We start from the raw sequence: 19,995 nt of genomic DNA on the forward strand, positions 1-19,995 counted from the left end.
CATACATATAACAAAAAATTAACAACAAATGAACAAAATTTCAACATAAAAAGACCATATTTTATGTAAATAAAATCAAAAAAATCGTAAAAATGTTTAAAATTCCGTGAAACCGTATTTTTGTTGTTTTTTTTTTTTTGTTGCTTTTGTGCATTTGTGAAATTAACCCATTAAGTATTGAGTCTCACATAATTTAATATGATAACTTTTATAAAATATCACAAATCATTCTTATAACACCACTCTACTAATATTTAATAACAATGTTCTATGAAAATACAACAAAATATAAATAAAAAGTACTTATGCTACAAAAAAAAAAATATTAGGTTAGGTACTTATGTTACTAAAAAAAATAATTTAGTTTTTAAGTGCTACGTCATAATGTAGATACTTGTTACCACAATTTGTTTTCAAAATTTTGAATAAGTGAAAAATGTAAGACAATATGCATTAGAATAACCCGTTCAAACTAAATCGAAATAACCTGACGAAAGATATAAACTGAAAAACTCAATGAAAATATAATATGCCCAATCTTTATATTGGGCGGGTTGAAAATAATATCAACCCGTCTATCAACCTGAACTAACTTGACCAACTTGATTAATAGAGATTTTTTTTTCTACATATTTATATATTTTTATTATATATATTTATATATTATATAATTTTTATGACTATTTAAAAAAATATATAAAGTTTAAACTAATTTGTTTTTTGTATAGTGGTTGAATTAAACTTATGTCAAATTACATAAATCAAGTGGTTATAAACTCATAAGATTCTATTATTGTTATGGTTATAACTCGCATTTACTAATATTTTGCCACTCTCGAGATTTGGATACTCAAATTACTTAAACTTTATGGGTTGATAATGTAATATAAATCTCACAAATTACAAATACAAGCAATGTGGGAGAAATATATTTTTTAAACAATGTGTTGTTTTTCTTTACTTTAATTTTTCTTTTGTAGGAGTTCTTTACTTTAATTTAATACATATGAATTGAGAAAAAATTTTGATAAACGACACCGTTTTATGAAAAGAGATGAGATACTCCTCTTCTACCATTAGCTGACTTAACCCAACGGCGGCGCGTCCTCACCAATCGCCCCTCTCCGATCTCCTCCTTGGCCTACTACCAATACATTTCCAGGTTCTTACAGTTTTCTTTTACCTTTGTTCATATCAGATTGAAAATATAAAATAAAAAAAATGGTTTTTTCCTTCTTCATATCAGTGAAAAACTGAAAACCCTAAAATCTTTAATTTGATTAGAGGAGATTAAATTGATTGATGAAATCTCTTGAATTGTAAATGACATGAGCTTTAGCTTTGATTTTGGAACAATTCAATTATAATTTCATTTAAAAATTTGGGTTTCTTTGATAGTTTTTGATGCTTAAAATTCAGTATTTGCTTGTCACTTGAATATAATGCATTTGGGGGTTCTTTAATTAAGCACTTCTGTTAAGTGTTGTTAATCCAAGAAAGGATTTTGGAGGTGAATTTCTTCTTCACTGCCATTTTAATTAATTGACCTGAAATTTCAGTCTTTAGGTATGTAATTGAATGTTTAACATTGAATACATTTGTTTGACCAAATTATAATATGCATATTTGATTCATGAACCAAACTTAAAACATTTTGAAAGTCAAGTCCAAGACTGAATTTTGCTTTAGCTTGAGTCTCACAGTCACTTCACACACTATAAAATCCCAGAACAAGTTTCTTTCCAACCAAACAATGCATGTGAAGTTTCAGGTACTGCTTAGTTGATCAGTTAAAAAAGTTTGAATTTTGTCAGAGATGTCTCATTTGAATGAAGGTTAGTCCAATTTCTCAGTTTACCTCTGATTAATTTACTGATTCAAATATCTTTTTGTGCTAATATTTCGGAATTCATGTTCTTATTGAAGCAATTGGAAGTTGGTTTTCTGCCAATAGAACCCAATTGCTTGTTTTTGTTATAATGAAATTATCAGCATGAAAGGATTCAATTTACTGTTATAATAGAAGATATTATATCACATTTATTGCTGATAATGTTGTTTTGTTTCATCAGATTTTTTGGATATTCAGTTACCACTTACCAAATTAGGTCTGCATTTGATTGATAATGATCCAAAGTAAGTATGCCTCAACTCATAATGTTCTCTTCCTTATACAATAATTTTATTTCTTTGTTACAGAAAATTTTGGACTATTTTAAATCAGTTCAGTTAAGTTTTGTAAAATGTGTAATTTTGGGAAAAACATATATAACAAACTTGTGTTTCTTATGTCAAGGGGCAAGACATATGTGGTTCTTGTTGCAACTGGAAGTTTCAATCCTCCTACATATATGCATTTACGCCTCTTTGGTTAGTTTTTTTATAAAGTTATGTGTTAATGATGAAGTTTGATATTTGATACATCGTGCTTTCAATGTAAAATGTTCAATATTTTTCTCTTCGGATGATAATTAGGAAGTTGGTAAGAAATGGTTAAAGTTTACTTTAATTTTAGAATTGTTCAAAAAACCGACGAGATTGAGAAATCAAGGAAGAAAGGATGAACACAAATGCCTCTAATCTTGTAACTTGATTGTATGCTACTTTGGTAGAAAATGGATTTAATGTATATTTATTAAATCTGTGTTTTTATGCATAGAACTAGCAAGAGATGCACTGAATTCGGAAGGATTTTGTGTTATTGGAGGTTACATGTCACCTGTTAATGATGCATACAACAAAAGGGTATGTGGTATATACACCATGATTCCTTTTTGAACCCAATACATTAAGCTTTCTCAATATGCACATTACGTTAACTCATTTCGGTGTTCTTCTTTCTTAACTATGTACATTGTGGCCACAAATGAACATGTTCTAACAAAGTACTCACCTTGATGATGTAGGGCCTTATATCTGCAGAGCATCGAATACAGTTGTGTGAACTCGCCTGCAAAAGTTCTGACTTTGTCATGGTAGATTCATGGGAGGTAATGTGCTCTTCACTCTCTCTTTTCGAGTTTATATGCCACATTATGTTTTTCTAACTCATGATAAGAATTTTCATGCAGGCAATACAAAGTTCCTATCAACGAACATTAACCGTTTTATCTAGAGTCAAAAGTGGGTTCTCTATGTTGCAGTTGAATCCCAAAGGTAAGAAACACAAATAAAAACTACTTTAGGCTTTAGTTTCCGAAATCCTCAATCCAAACATTGTGTTCTTGTTATGGTTATAACTTGTATTTACTATTCCTTTGTTAGAATCCCTCAAGGTCATGATTGTTTGCGGTTCTGATCTACTCCAATCTTTTGCCACTCCCGGGGTTTGGATACCCGAGCAGGTACTTATACAAGAATCAATATATGAAACTAGAGTTCAATGGACTTAAAGACTCACCCTTTATGCATTTCTTTTGTCAGGTTCGGGCCATATGTAGCGAGTACGGTGTGGTTTGCATTCGTAGAGAGGGACAAGATGTTGAGAAAATTATCTCAGATAATCAAATTTTGAAGGAGAACAGAGTAAAAACTATGCCTATTTGCCACCATATATTTATGTAGTTTTTGAAACTAGATTGTGCCAATCTTACCGGACCAGAAAGAACTCGAACTATAGATACAAGCCCTGTCGTAAAAATTTGATCTTTTTATTGTTTAGGTTAAACTTCCTTAGGCTTGGGTTGTCGTGGGTCAGCTAGAAATTTTCCGAGCAAATTGTATGTCTGACCATTTGAGTTTCTATTCTAAACATTTTAACCAGACCAACTTCTGAATTCTTAGCAATTTGGTCAAGTGATTTATGAAATTGGATTATGAAGTCAAAGTCTTTCCTTCTTTGAAGATTTCAGTTTTGTAATTTGATTTTGACCAAATAATAATTTCTTTCTTCACAGGGGAACATAAAAATTGTGGATGAAGTTATACCAAACCAAATAAGTTCATCAAGACTAAGGTAAACAAAATCTAATCACTTGACTAAAATAAGATTTTCTTTTTCTTTCTTCTTTCTGGTTTTTAAATTAATATTTGACCATATTCAACTTTTGTATTTTATTGCAGGGATTGTATTTCAAGAGGTTTGTCAATTAAATATTTAACTGAAGATAAAGTGATTGATTACATAAAGAAAAATAATCTTTACATCAACTCATCTTCCTAATTAGAATCCAATAATTTTAGTGTTTATTTATGAATGATTTTACATCATTCTATTCAATGCTGAATATTCTCATACTGCAATTATTGTATAATATTTTAGATGAATATGAATATATATGCATAGTTGTTGAATTCAAATAAAATGGCTTTTGAAATATCTTTTTTATTATTATTTTTTTTTTTTTAGAATTAGAAATATTGTGAAAGACATGAAATTTATAAGTGAACTTAAATAACACGACATATATAATTATAAAAATAAAAAATAAGCTATATCCACAAAAATTATCTTATAGCGAATAAATTATATACACCTAGTTCGATCGATAAAAGAACCATTAATGATTGGTGAACCTGAAAATCCATTTACAATTTTTTTAGACAAATATTGCTTGAATGATTTTTTTTTCTCGTAATTTAAATACTTCGTATACTACCAAATAAATTATTGGACTGGATTTGGATCGACTCGTTCAAATTATGCCATTTTAAAATAAAATTAAATTACTTTTGCATCCTTATATTAATAATCCAAAATAAATACACAAGAAATCAAATCTGAACACAAATTACCCCATAAAAACAACAAGAATTTTCTCTCAACTTCTGAGAAAACTCACAAATTAAACTTACAAGCAAGAAAATAAAACTAAAAAACAAACAAACAAAACATAAATAAAACACCAATAATCATGATTAACCCAGTTAATTAACTAATCAAATTATGATTAATTAACTTTCTCAGTTTATATATATATATATATCAAATTCCAATAATACCCTCCCTCCCCTTCTTTGGTTTTTCATTTATACTGACCAAAAGGATCATATCCACCACCACCAGAAGACCCAGCTCCGGACCCGGGTCCAGTATGACCCGACCCGTCTCTAAAATACCCATGAATCGAGTTCTCAAACATAGCTGGTGGATAAGGGCCCAACTGATACCCAGGCCCACCAGGCCCATAAGGCCCAACATGAAGATGATGACTAGGCCCATAATGATCCATATTAGCTGAAGAGTTTCTTTTCACATACGCCGGTTCAGGGCGGAGAGAAGAAGATGACCTATCAGTTTCCGACTCGCGGTGGCGCGTGAGAAAGAGCGTGAGAGGCTCAACGTAATCATCAAACCCTAATTTTGCCATAGCCCAAAGCACATCCTCGGCGGTCACCGTCTTCCGCTGCTCGCGCTGACACCGGTCGTTGGCTTCGCCGGTGATGAAGCTTATGTACTCCGACACGCACTCTTGGATCGTCTCCTTCGCGTCGTCGGAGATCTTTGCGTGCGACGGAAGAATCCGACGCATGATTCTGATCACGTTCGCGATCGGCATGTACTGATCTTGCTCGCGTATTACGCACGTGTTTTGTACGCGTTCATGACCTCCTCCGCCTCCGGTGAAAGCTCCGGCACCGTTGTTGTCGGTGCCGGCGCCGATGCCATTTTCTTCATTGGTGTTATTTGTTACCACTAAGCCTAAGTCTGAAAAATACAATAATTTATATAATAATAATAACAATAAAGAAAACAAAAATATTATGTATTTATATACTTAAATTTAATTTTTAAGGATAATATATTTAAATATAATTTAAGTCAATCATTTTAGTTTAATTAAATTTTTATTTTTATTTAAAAATATATTAATAAGAAAGTGATACTTGACACTTAAAGGGGATTACCTTGAGGGGACAAGTAATGTATTATTATTGTCAAAAATTAAATTTAAGTATTTATTTATAATGGAGAGTTAAATTTAAGTATTCACCGCACAAATTACCTCATAATTTAAATAGTTTAGAGTATAAATATTTACGTTTAATTTTTAATCGTAATAATATTTAAGTTATATTTAAGTGAATCAATGATCACGTATTAATCTCTAATTGGTCAAAATTATTAAATTTTTATTTTTTATTTAAAAATTAATTTAAATATACCAATAAGAAAATAACGCATGAATAATGACTTAATATTTAACAGCCAAGTATATACGTAGTTACAGGCTCGGCCCTGGGCATAGGCGGGCTAGGCCTGTGCCTAGGGCCCACCTAGGCCAGGGGCCCAAAAAAAATTCCCTTTAAAAATTATACAATTTTTTTTTCTTTCTGATTTTGAAAAATATTACATTTTTTCTAAGTAAGGGCCCAAAATAAATTTTTTTTCTATGGCCCACTAAATTTCAAGGTCGGCCCTGCGTAGTTAGGTATCATTAAAAATTAAACTTACGTATTTATCTACAAATCGAGAATTAATTAACTTAAATATTTACACCACAAATTAATTTTCAATTTATATTTATTTGGTTTTTTAACGATGTTGAATTTTAAAAGCAATAATAATTAAGTTTTTAACAAAACACTACGACAGATCCCTCAATTAGCGGTGGATCACTCCACCAATAATAATCTCATTTTCGGCCGCAACATGCTATTATAGCGGCGGAAGTCCCCCGCTAATAGTCCGTCGCTAATAATAGTATTAGGGGCAAAAAATTTATGCCTATGTTTACATGACATTATAATTCATTCAAATAAATAAATAAATACATTCATGACATTATAATTCATTCAAATAAATAAATACATGATATTATAATCTATTATTCAAAAGCAAGTAATTTTATTTAAAATTAGTAACTCTCAACAAATTATATGCACTTGGTGTATTTTACTAACTTTTTAGACATTAGTGTATAATATAGATATAACTTATTAATAATAATAATAATAATAATAATAAATATTAATTATTTTATTCTGTAAAAAAAGTACTATATATTTTCAACATATAAGACATAAAGACATTAATATATATTTGAAGATAACAAAAAAATCATTTGATGAAAACATTCAAACACAAATATAATGTCTAAATTACTATAAATAGAGTATTTCTCATAGGAACATATACAAATATTTTGAATTATTATTATGAATTATTAACAAAAAAAATCATGAATTAATTAACAAATAATCAAGGCAACATAGATATTTTTTTTTAAAGAAAAAAAAATGTCTGCAAATTTTGTGTGGTTCAAGAACTATTACCAATAAGTATATTCAACCAATGAAAGCAAAAAGATTGAGAGACTTTTCATGGAAAAACAAAGAGACAAAATATTGGTTTTCAATAATAAATAAAATAAATAAATAAAAAGACAAAAAATATTGTATAATACTTATTGTGGGTCCCACCTAAGTTATAACTAGCTGGTGAAGCTACTAACATTATAGTCTACTGTTGTGATTCTCTAATAAATTCATAACACATTTTCTCAAAGTTCCAATATCATCTTTTTTAAAAAATTAAAAATAAAAAAAAAAATGGTCAACAATGCTTTGATGATTAATAATTTTTTTTATATTAATCATAAATTAAAATATATATATATATCATTTGATGTATATATAATTACATTCATAATAATATCACTAGTCTTTTTTAGTATTTTAACTAATTAAATAGAATTTACTTATAAATTTGACTATTTATTGATGGGAAATTATTAAAGTAAATTTATTAGACAATAAATTAACATGTGATATATTAAAAAAGAAAAAAAAATCATTTATTAGACAATAATGGTTTATAATTAGTAGAAAATAAGGTCAAGATATATATCCTAAATCGTTTCAAATGTTTAAATAATAAATATTATAAAAAATAAAAATGATAAAACTTCTGAGTTAGGTCTCTTGCATGCATGCCATGTCAGCTAAAAATTATTAAATTAAAATTAATTCTCAATTATTTTACAATTATAATTATCTCATAACACATATATATTAATATTGTATCTATATATCGTATAACGGTTATATATATATATATATAGAAATATTAGCATTATTAGAGAGGAGTGAAAAAGAAAAAGATAGGACCATTTTCAACAAGCGTTACGTATATATATATATTTATATAACTCCCACTAAACTATATATATATATGGGCAAAAAGTTCATACATTTATATATATATACATGTATCACACATATATAATTAAACAAACCTTTATATATACCATTTATAGCTTTTATGTACATAGTTTTCATATATACATATATACCTTAAAAGAACTAGAAATAACAGTCTCTATGAAAAATATCAAGATATATATATATATATTATGTAATATACATAATATATATATATATATAAGTGTTTAAATATAGCAAATTAAAACAAAAATCGTATATAGTGAAACACTCAAACAAAACTCATGCATGCAACGAAAAATCCAAAACTAAAAGAAAAGATAAAACTCAAAAGAGAAGAATATATATATATACATACAATATATATAAAAACATAATATGTAAAATAAGAAGAATACATATACATATATAATATATCTTATGCACATAATAAACATAAATAAATTTAAAACAAAAAAACCCCATTTCCGAACCAAGTACATATATATATATATATAAGAAGAATATGTATATAATCTTATGTATATATGTATATAATAAAAATGATTTTTATTCGAAATTTGGTTAAATAAAAAAGAGTATATATATATAGTTTAATTATTATTATTAATATTAATTACCTGAGGAGGTAGACTTTGCATGCTTGTGGTAGCCATGGAACCCACTAACACGTTCCATAGTTTGATCTCTCTTATCTTTCTTATAATTATTATATTATATATATATATATTATAATTATTTATATATATATATATATATATATTAATTGTGTCTCTTGAATGTGAAACTTAGATGATGTGAGTTTGAATATATATAGAGAGAGTTAAGAAAAAGGTAATACAAAGACTGTCCACGTGGCATTTATATTACCGGCGTTCTCAACGAGGCAACCCCATAATTACCGCTAATAACACTCTTTCTTCCACCGCTACTAACAGGTTCCCGGTCAAACTTACTTTATTTATTACTAATAATAATAATTATAATAAGAGAAATGCTAAAAGGTATCCGTGGTGTCAAGCACCCTCTTACGTGTCAATATCGCTATTGGTCTAATTTAGTATCGGGTTAATATAACTTAATATAATAGTTTTTAGAGAGTATCGCTAGCCAATCGCAAAGTGACACGTCTTAAGGGTGTTAGGCTCCACTGGTGCCCAATAGCAATGATCTTATAATAATTATTGCAAAATTTTACAATACACTAAGAGCATCTCTAATGTTAAATTTTTAGATGATGCTTGGTGACGTGGACATATTATGTGGCAAAACATTGAGATGTTATACCATTGGAGAGAAGAGGATGGCATTCTAAATATTTACATGGATGCTATGATGTAGAATCAATGTTATTCATTATTTTGTAATAAAAAATTGAAATTAAAAAGTTATTGTAGCTAAAAATTAGGATATATATTAAATTATAATGTGTGAGATCATAATTATAGTATTTTTAAAAAGTGTTATATATTGGAGTGTTTTTTAAAGTAAGTGTCAAAAATGATGTGGAAGAGAGATAAAATAAAATATTATATTTTTAGATGATGTGTAAATTTTTAGCATCATTTAAGAATGCTACTATTAGAGATGCTCTAAGTTACTCCTATCTGTTTCGGTATGCAGAAGAATTTTTAAGTTTATTTTTTCATGATTATTGTAGTTATTTAAGATAGATTTTGTAAAATTTTGAAGAATTTGAAAAAAATTAACATGTCGAAAATAAAATTCAATTATTTTGTTGCATACGTGACTCTTTTATTTTATACGCATGTGAACAAAATTATTGTAACACTGTCTTTTATATTGTAAATTATTTTAAATTCCTCAAAATTTTGTTGAATGTCTTAAGTACTATAGTTAGGGTCGATCTAAGCATTAATCAGCTTGGGCCATTGCACAAAGCCACTTAATTTAAAAGGCACCCTATTTTAAATCATCTTTATATATAATAAAGCATTACTATTAGGCATTAGTGATGCCCAATACATTCTATAAGTAGTGCTCTACGATTGGTTAGCAATATTCCCTTAAAGTTATTTTCTTAAGGTATATGAAACATGATACTTAATTACACTGATAACGGTATGACATTGAATAAGTTCCTTTTAACAATTCTCTATATAATATAATATTTTTTTTTTGATAATATATATAATAAGTGTTCATAACACTGAAAAAATGATAAAAATTTGTGATTTAAATACACATAATTCTAAAATTTTTGCCTATTCTTCAAATTGTTTGAGCGGATTTTAATTATAATGTACACGGTTATAAAAAAATTAAATTAAAAACTTCTCATTTATACTACAAAAAGATATACATTGTATAATCATCATAATTATTAATATAATAAATAAATAAATAAATAAAAATAACACTCTTTCACTTTCACCTCTTCTTCTTTAATAAATGGGTTTTGTGTTTTGGGAACTACCATTTTCTTTTTTCTTTTACAGTCTTTCAACCAATTGTTTCATGCCACGTGGCACGTGCCTTTTCGAATGGTGAAGACGAAACTGACTCTTTCTCTCTCTAACTTTGACTTTGTGCTGACGTGGCATGATTTTGTTGGTTCTTTATTTCTCTGATGAGCTTTTCATTGTGGCATCTTCGTTACTATGTTGCTTAACTAAACACGTTGGTTTCATGAGACTATTTGTCTTCTTCTCATTAATATTCACTAGAGCTAGGGTTTATCATCTTCACCCAAATTTTATTGAAAAAAATATTCATACTTATTTTGGGAAAATTTGTAGTACACACCTCTCCTGTTTTAGTAGATTTTCTATCTGTTTAAGCATTTTGAAGAGTTTTTTAGTCTATTTTTTTTTATGATCGTGTATTTTGTAATTATTTAGAATTATCTATAAATTTTTCGTACTGAAAATAAATTTTGAACAATTTTCTACAATGCTTATAAAAAAAATAATTACTCATGTAATAAAATATTTAAACCTTATTTTCGATTATAAGAAAAATTAAGATTTTTTCCTAAATACTCAAACATATAAAAAATCTACTGAAACACTCTTTGAGGATGTATAATATAGACTTACTTTTTCACACAACTAATCTATAAAAATAAATTATTTTTAATGTGAATTGAATTTAAACTAGTTTATATTGGTTCTAATTTATATAAATATAAAATAATTATGTAGAAAAAGTAATTTTTTATACATATAAAAAAGTAAAGATATATACACTAATAAATTAGACTAAAATATCATCTCATTATTGTATGCATCTACTATGCGCCCTTCTAGAAGGAGTGCATATGATTCGACATTTAAAAAAAATTATTGTCGTCTATGTTATAGTTTTTCAAGACATCTTGTAAAATTTTTAAGAAATTTAGAATAATTTACAATATAAAAACAGTGTTCAAACAATCAATTTTAGACATATATAAAATTAAAAAAGTCACGAGTTCAATAAATTATTTGAATCTTGTTTTCGACGTGTTAAAATTTTTAAAAATTTACATAAATGTGCAGATGTCTAAATAACTACAACATACATGATCATAAAAAAAAATTTAAATTATAAAATTATCTCAAATACCAAAACAAATAATAATGTATCATTATACTCCTTTAAAAGGGTGGATTGTAAAATTTTCCAACATTAATAATGTGATACTAATATTAACTAATTTAAGATAATTACAAAATATAATTTGTGGTTGTACATCTCATTACTCTATATAACATCTTTTGTAAAATGACCTATTAATTATTTTGTTAGAAAAGTTATCATTATACAAGATAACTCAAATAAAAATATTATTTTGACAAATACCCTTTATTATATTTTTTATTAGAAGACTAAATGATAGAAAAATTGAACATAAAAAATGTAAATTTGAATCAATTTAAGACCTAACATTAGTTTAAAAAAATGAATAAAATTATACTAATTAAAAAAAATTCAAAGAAATGTAATATGAACTCAATGAGTTTCATTCATCAACAAGTTGAAAGGAGACCAAGTGTGGTTATATGTAGCAAAATTCACTTAGTCCCTAAACTACTTCTTAATTTCGGTTAGTGTCCAATCAAAAGTAAAAATATATGTATATATATTATATACACACACAAACAAAACCCCATATCACTTTTTAATTGTTAGTTTTGTTAGGTAGAAAGTGAAGAAGTTGTTGTTGTTGTTGTTGTAGTAAGCTTTTTCTTATGTCGGCTTTTGGATCGCTTCTTCTTCAATGTCCCGGTGCAACCATTTTCAAGCCGTCTCTTGACATTGCCGCCATTGCTAAGAGAATCACCGAGTTCAGAGACTTTAGCGGTTTTGTTGTGCCTAACAATGTTGGTGACAACTGCGTATACAGTTTCTTCACTTTGCGGTGTTAAGATTTCTCTTCTCACTATAACCGCATTTTGTCCACAACACAATTCTTGGATTGCAGTCTCTTTCAGCTCTTCAAATATGGCGTCTTTGTCGAGATTAAAACAATCGATTGGAACCTGCACAACCCGAAAATTATTATTACCATTTGTGTGTGTCAATTAAGCTAAGAAAAAGAAAATAACTGTATTAACTGTTTTTTGTTTTTCTTTCTAACCGTAAAGTCAATAGGAATGTTCATTTCGATGTATGGACAGCCACAGCCTTCGCTGAAATTCAGCTTCAAAACTACTTCAAACGATTTTGTTGAAACGGTTCTCCTGCAAAATGTCAAATATGCAAAAAATCACGAGAAGATAACGACGGTTTCAGATAGTACAAAAAAGGCGTTATGTAACTTCTTTAACAACGAACTCGCTATGCAAAGGAATGGGACACGAAATACAACATTCGCAGCATTTATAACATTCCCGAATTTGTACATTTGTAACACCTATTTTACAAAATTTATTACTATCAATGGAAATTCGCTATTATGTCGCATTAGGATACCATATTTCGATGCTCGAAAACAAACAACATGTGCGAGCGAGGAAAAGGAAACTATCACCGTTACCTTTTCAGCTGAAACGGTTCTTTTTCCAAGATAGCGCCTTTATAGTCCTCCCTGTCTAAGAAAGAAACCTAGGATACAAAAACCGAAAAAGAATAGACTCAAAAAGGAGTTAGTTATTGAAAAACGAAAGACGACACAAAACAAAGATGATTTCCCAATTGGCCCCTTGCCTCCATTAGTATTCAAAATCAGAACTTGAGAGTGGTATTGTAAGTCAAAGTCCTTGAAGTGAAAAAAGTCAACTTTTCTAAAGAGTTTACTTTGTTTTTTCATGAAAACAAACACCATGAAAGACGACACAAAACAAAGATGATTTCCCAATTGGCCCCTTGCCTCCATTAGTATTCAAAATCAGAACTTGAGAGTGGTATTGTAAGTCAAAATCCTTGAAGTGAAAAAAGTCAACTTTTCTAAAGAGTTTACTTTGTTTTTTCATGAAAACAAACACCATGAAAGGATTTAACAATGAGTTTCTTAAAAAAGTAATTTCACCTCAACAGATTTGACGAACGGCAATGGAGCTTTATGTCCGTGTACACTTGATACTCGAAGGGTCCAATTCACATATTTTTTATCTGCAAATACAAGGAAATGAACCATTTGAGAAGTGAAAATAAAAAGAAAGCTACACTAAGTTGCAAATGAATTCGGAAAATTTTATAAATTTGTTCGTTCGTTCCCAATGTAGAATATTGAACAATCAACTAATCGAAGAGGGGTAGCTCAAATGGTTAGACATGTGGTTTACTATCATCAGGCCTGATGTACGAGTCGAGTTTTCGAGAGCATATGTGTCTATACAAAGCTGAGAGTTTACCTAGACTCAAGGCTTGTGTTATAATGGTTTGAAAAAGATCAACCCTGACAAACGGAGGAATCTGCCGATTGAGTGAAATCATGGCACCCGAAACTACCTGTCATTTAAATTTTAAAAACAAGAATGATTCAAAGCATGTCAAAGAAGAATTCGGAACAAACTAAACAGTTCAAATTAAGAATTTTAATTTTCCCACCTTATCTACGAGTCCATGAATCACCAAACTTGCTTTCTTGTCTTTAGGAGTTTTCTGTAAAAAGAAACAAAGACTAAAGATATTTCCTTTTACTCGAATGGACTAAAGAAAGACATAAGAGTATGCACCTGAAGATTAACAATTACGATCTTTCCCCCACCACGAAGCGATTTTAAAGGTAGGTTGCACGCTGGAGTGATCTGCAGGCTGTATATAATATTATCGATCAGCCATCCAAGTTACCAAATGTCGGGACAGGTGTAACAAAGACTTCATTAGCTAAACGGGTAACTCTGCAATTACCTCGTCCCCAAACATAAGACAACATCAGCCATCCTACAGTGCTTCTCGGAAAGATTCATCTCTTTTGTGGGCAATGCATCCTGCACATTACAGAGTTAGAACAAAGAATTTCTTGTCAAAATGCCCGAAAACTTAGTGAGTAATAATCAATCAAATTTTAAAATTAGCTAAACATTTATACCTCCCAGTCAAGCACTGTATCCTTAAGTTTTGCACCACATTGTTTAACAGCACAGCGTCTGGAAGTCTCCTTCAATCCAATAGTTTCCACCTCGAAATCCCGCAAATACCTTTAATTGTTTATACACAATTACCTTAGCGTTTTGAAAATAACTAAAAACATTCTAAATACACTTTAAGTACATATAACTTAAACTTACTCGGCTCCACAAGAAGGACAGGTTTCCATGAAAGAGTTACCATGCAGCTCAGCAAGTTTCTCTCTTGGTATTCCCGATCGAAGGTGGAGGCCATCGACATTCTAACAATGACCACATAAAAAGGAATAAGAACATAGTTAGGCAGAATTCTTTTCTAAGCCTATAAACTATTAGAAGCAAGCTTACTTGGCTGATGACGAATTTTAGAATTCCCGCTCTTTCCAATTCCACCAATGCCATGTGTGTCAAACTAGGCATTGCTCGATGAAATGGAAGTGATGCTTCAGGCAAGGCTTTTCCTTCACGCTATAAATCAGCAATTATTCAAAGAAATAGTAGAATACATTGAATTCAGAATTTTTAGGATTATGTTGACTATTAGACATCACGATTTTTGTTATTAAATTTCGGAAATGTACTTACTTCATAAGGAATCAAAAATCCATTCTCAGTTGTCATTTCATTATAATGCATAGCAGGAGAAGCACTAGCAGTTAAACTTCAAAAAATCAGACATGTGACTCTCACCTGAAGAGTCCAAATTCCCTTCGGGCCTCGAAAATCTGGAATACCACAGGAAGTTGATATTCCCGCACCTGTAAACACTACTAGATGCTTACTCTGCAAGTACAAAGAAAACAAAATCTTTAAAAAGAAGCCATAAAGTTTTCAAGATAGTAATGATTAAGTATAATGGTGTAGTTAGGCCAAACCTTTCGTATCAATGTTGCAAGACGTTCAATCTGACATCGAAAAAAAAATAGTGAAAGTCAATTAACCACATCAAACATTACCCAAAATCAATACGATTAAACAGTGTTGGTGAATCAACATGGTTCGAAACTAATAGGTTCATTCCTCAAAACTCAAACCGAAACAACATGTTGTGAAACTATTAGGTTCAGCATTCAAAACTAAAACAGCTATAAAGATACACACTCTTGGCGAATCAACATGGTGTGAAACTAATAGGTTCAGCACTCAAAACTCAAAACTGAATAAACATGTTGTGAAACTATTAGGTTCAGCATTCAAAACTAAAACAAAGAAACACAGTCTTGGCAAATCAACATGTTGTGAAACTAATAGGTTCAGCTCTCAAACCGAAACTAATAGGTTTAGTCCTCAAAACTCAAACCGAATCAAGTACATGTTGTGAAACTATTAGGTTCAGCATTCTAAACTAAAACAGCTATAAAGAAACACAGTCTTGACGAATCAACATGGTGTGAAACTAATAAGTTCAGCTCTCAAAACTCAAAACAGCTATTTCAAAAGATCTAATCAACTACAACCTATGTTGTCACAGAACAAAAACAAGTTTCTACTATGGAATGTAAAAACATTATTCAATCAGTTAAAAATCCCCCCCCAAAAAAAAAAAAACAAACAATGCTTGTGCAATTATACACATGTACATATCAAGAAAAACAATATGATCAAAATCCCAAATGCATAATGATAAGAGTTTAATTTTATTAATTAAAAGAACCAATCTCAAAGGGTTTTACAATGTCGATCTCATTAATCAACTAAACATCTAAAATTCAATAACACTAAACACTAACCCCAAAAACCCTTATACCAGATCAAAAGCCAAGTCACAAACAAGAAAACCCAGAAACTGAAATTAGATTCAAATTCATAAATATACTAACTTTTTCCTGCAAGATGTTGGATGAGTCAAAATGCTCGGTCATACCGACTTGACCCACATCTTCAATGAAGGAAAGCTTCTCAGCATAGCCCAAAGACATGATCTTTACTCTTCCTTTCTGTAACACTTTCTCTCTCTAACGCTCCTACTTCCTCTCTCTCTCTCTATAAAAATGAAAACTTTGATTAAAAAATTGAAAATAAAAATAATCCCTTCTATTTTCTTCTTCTTCTTCTTCAATTTTTGTTCATTTTTCTTTTTTTTTTTTAACTGCTGAAAAGCCTAAGAAAATTTTGCCTCTTTTAAGGAGACCCCTAAGGCCAATAGAGCCATTGATATTTATTATGTACCTATAAGGAAAGAATTTTTTCATAGTGAAATTACCAAAATAGCCTTCTATTTTTCTATTTATTCACTTTTTATATAAGGACAAATTTGTCATTATTTGAGTCTTTTGTGTTTTTGGATAAAGGTTTTTTTTTGTGCTATAATGAAAGAGGATCATGTGATGCAGATCCCGTTTTTACTTTTACCGTCTTAAGGTAATTTTGAAAACTACGAGCTAACTATAGGAGTCTTATAATTTATCTTGATTTTTCATCAGTACTTACACCTCACGAGAGTTCCTATTCTAAAGATAGCCCACTATACAACAAGTCAGTCTTCAAATGCCAAACATAATAACTCACAATTGAGAAGCTCAGTGAGAGTCAAACTCTTAACCTAAACAAAAGAGAAGGGTAGTAAAGATTTTCCTATACTGCACCACACAATATGCTGTTGGATAAAGGTTTTTTTTTTTTGTAAGATAGTCTTTGAATTTGGATTTTTATTTTTAAAGGAAAAGAGTGTTCATTGTAAGGATAAATTAACTTTTAGAAGACATGAAATGAAGTCATAATTATGTCCTAAAATAACCTTATTTGCAAAAGTTTAATAATAATAGAAAAAAAATTTAGCAAAAAAAAAGGGAAATGAATAAAAAGAGAAGACTATATTAGGAAATTAATTTACTGCAACAAGTAAAATAGTGTTTAGAATTAAGTTTTTTCGTTTCTTTTGTCGAGAGTGATGCTAAAATCGTTGTCAATAATAATTACATAAAGTACCATTTTTTGTAAAATATTTACATTTTTACATTCAAAGAATGTTTTTTTACATTTTTACGGTTTTCTAAAAAATAACACGAAAACAACATAAAATCAACAAGAAAACAATATAAAAGTAACATGAAAATAACAACAAAAAATAACATACATATAACAAAAAATTAACAACAAATGAACAAAATTTCAACATAAAAAGACCGTATTTTATGTAAATAAAATCGAAAAAATCGTAAAAATGTTTAAAATTCTGTAAAACCGTATTTTTGTTGTTTTTGTGCATTTGTGAAATTAACCCTTCAATCAATTCTCCTTTTGAAGGTGTCTTCCAATGAGGTTATATTATTAGATCTAATAGGTCTTTGTTATTTATCTTTTTGAGTATATATCTTCAACATGTGATGCGAAAATATTAATATTGCAGTACATGGGTTAGCAAGATATGCATTACAAGTGAAAGACAAAGTTTCTTGGTTGGAAGAAATTCCTTATTATATAATGACCAATGTATTATTTTACTTACAGCAATAAAATTAGTTATTATGTTAAAAAAAAAATATATATATATCTATATATATATATTTGAGAGGGGTAAAACACAATAATAATACTTTATTTCAAAAAGTTTCCAAAAAAAATTGAAGACTAAGATAAGTACTTAAATGTTATCAATAATTTAATATATGTATTTATATATACTGATGTTATATACAATTCACGTATAATTAATATTTTTTAATTAGGTTAAATTAGATGATATTATTTTTTTAAATTTTTGAAATAAAATTTGAAATTTTGATCTTTGAGGATTTTTTTTAACTATTGCTGCTACATTAATATGTCATTTATATGTGATTATATATATAGGTATTTTATAGGTACAATAAATATTTTGTATATAATATGCTCAATTAAATTATAAACTTAATTTATCTGTCTAGAAAATATCGGTGATGGCGCTGAGTTATGGACTAAATCCGCATAAAACACTATCAAGATTAATGTAGATGCAACACTCTTTGATAGCGATCATAAGTATGGTTTCGAAATTGTTGCCCGAAACCATCTTGGTTACCTTGTTGCAGCACGGGCCGATTGCCATGGTGGAAGATATGCAGCTGAAGTCATCGAAGCCATGGGGATTAAAGAAACTCTCAGTTGGGTAAAGACCAATAATTGGCAACATATTCAGATCGAGACTGACAGTCTTGTTTCAGTACAAGTTATTCGAAGCAACCAAGCAATGAAGTCCACTTTCGCCCTTTTAATAAAAGACTGCCAACTTTTGTTATCTACCCTCCCAAATGTTAATTTATTTTTCATTAGACGATCAGCAAATCGAGTAGCACATTATGTTGCTAGACATTCTCAGTATCAATCTGATCGTAGTTTTTTTGATATTTCTATTTCTGGTGAACTCTTACATTTTTTTGTATTCAGAATACTAATTTATTCAATCAAGTTGATATTTCATCTAAAAAAAATAATAATAAATTTAATTAAAACATATTACATATACATAATTTTGAGTTACATAATTAGGATTCAATTCTATGACCCAGCAAACTCAATAATTTGTTTATGTCCATTTAAACTAGCTTATATAATTTGAGATAGTGTTGTCTTTGATTCATTCTGTTGAGTTTCAATTAACATACTTTAATTAATGATAGACACAAGTAATTAAAAAAAAAATTATAACATTGCATAATTTCTTTTTCTCTAATAATTTATTGTTGTCAAATATTATTAATAATTAGTTTTATTTGTTGAATTTTTTTCTCTATTAAGTATTATAAAATTAAAAACATAGTTAAAAATATCTACGTATTTTACATTTAAATTAAAAAAAATTTATATAAATATCTACATCATTTTTATTTTTAAATATACATTATAATATTATAAAATTAATAAAAATATTCAGTTAAATAATAGTATATTATGTTAAAATTAACGTATGAAACAAAAAAATACTGTTAAATTAAAAATTCTATTACATAGTCACATTTTATATAAAATAAATATTTAGGTAAGACAATAATTTCGTATTTAAAAAGTCAATAGTTTGTTAGAATTATAATCATCAATTGAGTTAACTTTTAAATTGGAATCGGTTTAGAATTTAGCTCTTATAATAACTCGAAAATTAATGATTCAAGAATAATACTCCTAACACTTGTGAAATCGTTGTCTTGCACAACATAATAAGTAGTTTAGTTTAGGTTTAAACTACTTTCCATAAGATTATTCCAACACAATTAGGACATGAGTTTATACAAATAAAGAATAGAAAGTTAAGTCTTTGTGGCTTGGAGAATATAGTGTTGTGTGAGATCTTATTTTTGTCATACCACAAAGAATTAATGACCCCAAATACATTGCCAAATAAAGAAATCCATAGATCATTCATATTCCTCAAAAAATATTTTTTTTTTCATATATTGCTTTG

At 28.6% G+C, this 19,995-nt stretch overlaps 3 protein-coding genes across 6 annotated transcripts; 1 reads left to right on the forward strand and 2 right to left on the reverse strand.

The window, feature by feature from the left end:
• The first annotated feature begins 920 nt into the window (after nucleotides 1–920).
• On the forward strand, nucleotides 921–5,682 carry LOC115724535 (nicotinamide/nicotinic acid mononucleotide adenylyltransferase). Of its 3 annotated transcripts, none has more exons than XM_030653838.2 (11): nucleotides 921–1,162; nucleotides 1,772–1,835; nucleotides 2,073–2,136; nucleotides 2,297–2,370; nucleotides 2,660–2,745; nucleotides 2,907–2,990; nucleotides 3,072–3,156; nucleotides 3,265–3,344; nucleotides 3,424–3,525; nucleotides 3,897–3,955; nucleotides 4,063–4,304. In XM_030653838.2, exons 2-11 carry the CDS (start codon nucleotides 1,817–1,819, stop codon nucleotides 4,160–4,162), a joined length of 753 nt encoding a protein of 250 aa, XP_030509698.2. In that variant the 5' UTR covers nucleotides 921–1,162; nucleotides 1,772–1,816; the 3' UTR covers nucleotides 4,163–4,304. The 3 variants fall into 3 exon arrangements, with proteins under 3 accessions (XP_030509698.2, XP_030509697.2, XP_060973714.1); XM_030653837.2 differs by having other exon boundaries at nucleotides 925–1,162; nucleotides 1,766–1,835; nucleotides 4,063–5,682; XM_061117731.1 differs by lacking the exons at nucleotides 921–1,162; nucleotides 2,297–2,370 and having other exon boundaries at nucleotides 1,181–1,835.
• LOC115724811 (nuclear transcription factor Y subunit B-4) lies at nucleotides 4,648–8,865 on the reverse strand. The gene is made up of 2 exons (XM_061117732.1): nucleotides 8,724–8,865; nucleotides 4,648–5,647 (listed from the first exon to the last, which is right to left on the reverse strand). Exons 1-2 carry the CDS (start codon nucleotides 8,779–8,781, stop codon nucleotides 4,965–4,967), a joined length of 741 nt encoding a protein of 246 aa, XP_060973715.1. The 5' UTR covers nucleotides 8,782–8,865; the 3' UTR covers nucleotides 4,648–4,964.
• Nucleotides 8,866–11,993: 3,128 nt separating this feature from the next.
• LOC115695686 (NAD-dependent protein deacetylase SRT1) lies at nucleotides 11,994–16,762 on the reverse strand. 2 transcript variants are annotated; one of them, XM_030622750.2, is made up of 14 exons: nucleotides 16,439–16,762; nucleotides 15,494–15,523; nucleotides 15,309–15,401; nucleotides 14,967–15,086; nucleotides 14,781–14,881; nucleotides 14,582–14,690; nucleotides 14,401–14,480; nucleotides 14,226–14,304; nucleotides 14,098–14,151; nucleotides 13,902–13,998; nucleotides 13,577–13,659; nucleotides 13,085–13,152; nucleotides 12,686–12,788; nucleotides 11,994–12,587 (listed from the first exon to the last, which is right to left on the reverse strand). In XM_030622750.2, exons 1-14 carry the CDS (start codon nucleotides 16,535–16,537, stop codon nucleotides 12,243–12,245), a joined length of 1,461 nt encoding a protein of 486 aa, XP_030478610.2. In that variant the 5' UTR covers nucleotides 16,538–16,762; the 3' UTR covers nucleotides 11,994–12,242. The 2 variants fall into 2 exon arrangements, with proteins under 2 accessions (XP_030478610.2, XP_030478611.2); XM_030622751.2 differs by lacking the exons at nucleotides 15,494–15,523; nucleotides 16,439–16,762 and having other exon boundaries at nucleotides 15,204–15,401.
• Between the last annotated feature and the right edge of the window lie 3,233 nt (nucleotides 16,763–19,995).

The sequence above is a fragment of the Cannabis sativa genome, chromosome 6 (genome assembly GCF_029168945.1).
Source record: "Cannabis sativa cultivar Pink pepper isolate KNU-18-1 chromosome 6, ASM2916894v1, whole genome shotgun sequence".
Lineage (NCBI taxonomy): Eukaryota > Viridiplantae > Streptophyta > Magnoliopsida > Rosales > Cannabaceae > Cannabis > Cannabis sativa.

Excerpts from the sequence above, each read along its gene's own strand:
- LOC115724535 (XM_030653838.2), top strand. Across the intron at positions 3,345-3,423 it reads GGGTTTGGATACCCGAGCAG|GTTCGGGCCATATGTAGCGA; the intron begins GTACTTATACAA and ends TTCTTTTGTCAG. Across the intron at positions 3,526-3,896 it reads AAATTTTGAAGGAGAACAGA|GGGAACATAAAAATTGTGGA; the intron begins GTAAAAACTATG and ends CTTTCTTCACAG.
- LOC115724811 (XM_061117732.1), bottom strand. The coding sequence starts at position 8,781 with ATGGAACGTGTTAGTGGGTTCCATGGCTACCACAAGCATGCAAAGTCT. Across the intron at positions 5,648-8,723 it reads TGCAAAGTCTACCTCCTCAG|ACTTAGGCTTAGTGGTAACA; the intron begins GTAATTAATATT and ends TGTATTTTTCAG.
- LOC115695686 (XM_030622750.2), bottom strand. The coding sequence starts at position 16,537 with ATGTCTTTGGGCTATGCTGAGAAGCTTTCCTTCATTGAAGATGTGGGT. Across the intron at positions 15,524-16,438 it reads CCAACATCTTGCAGGAAAAA|ATTGAACGTCTTGCAACATT; the intron begins GTTAGTATATTT and ends TTTCGATGTCAG. Across the intron at positions 14,305-14,400 it reads GTCTTATGTTTGGGGACGAG|CCTGCAGATCACTCCAGCGT; the intron begins GTAATTGCAGAG and ends TATTATATACAG.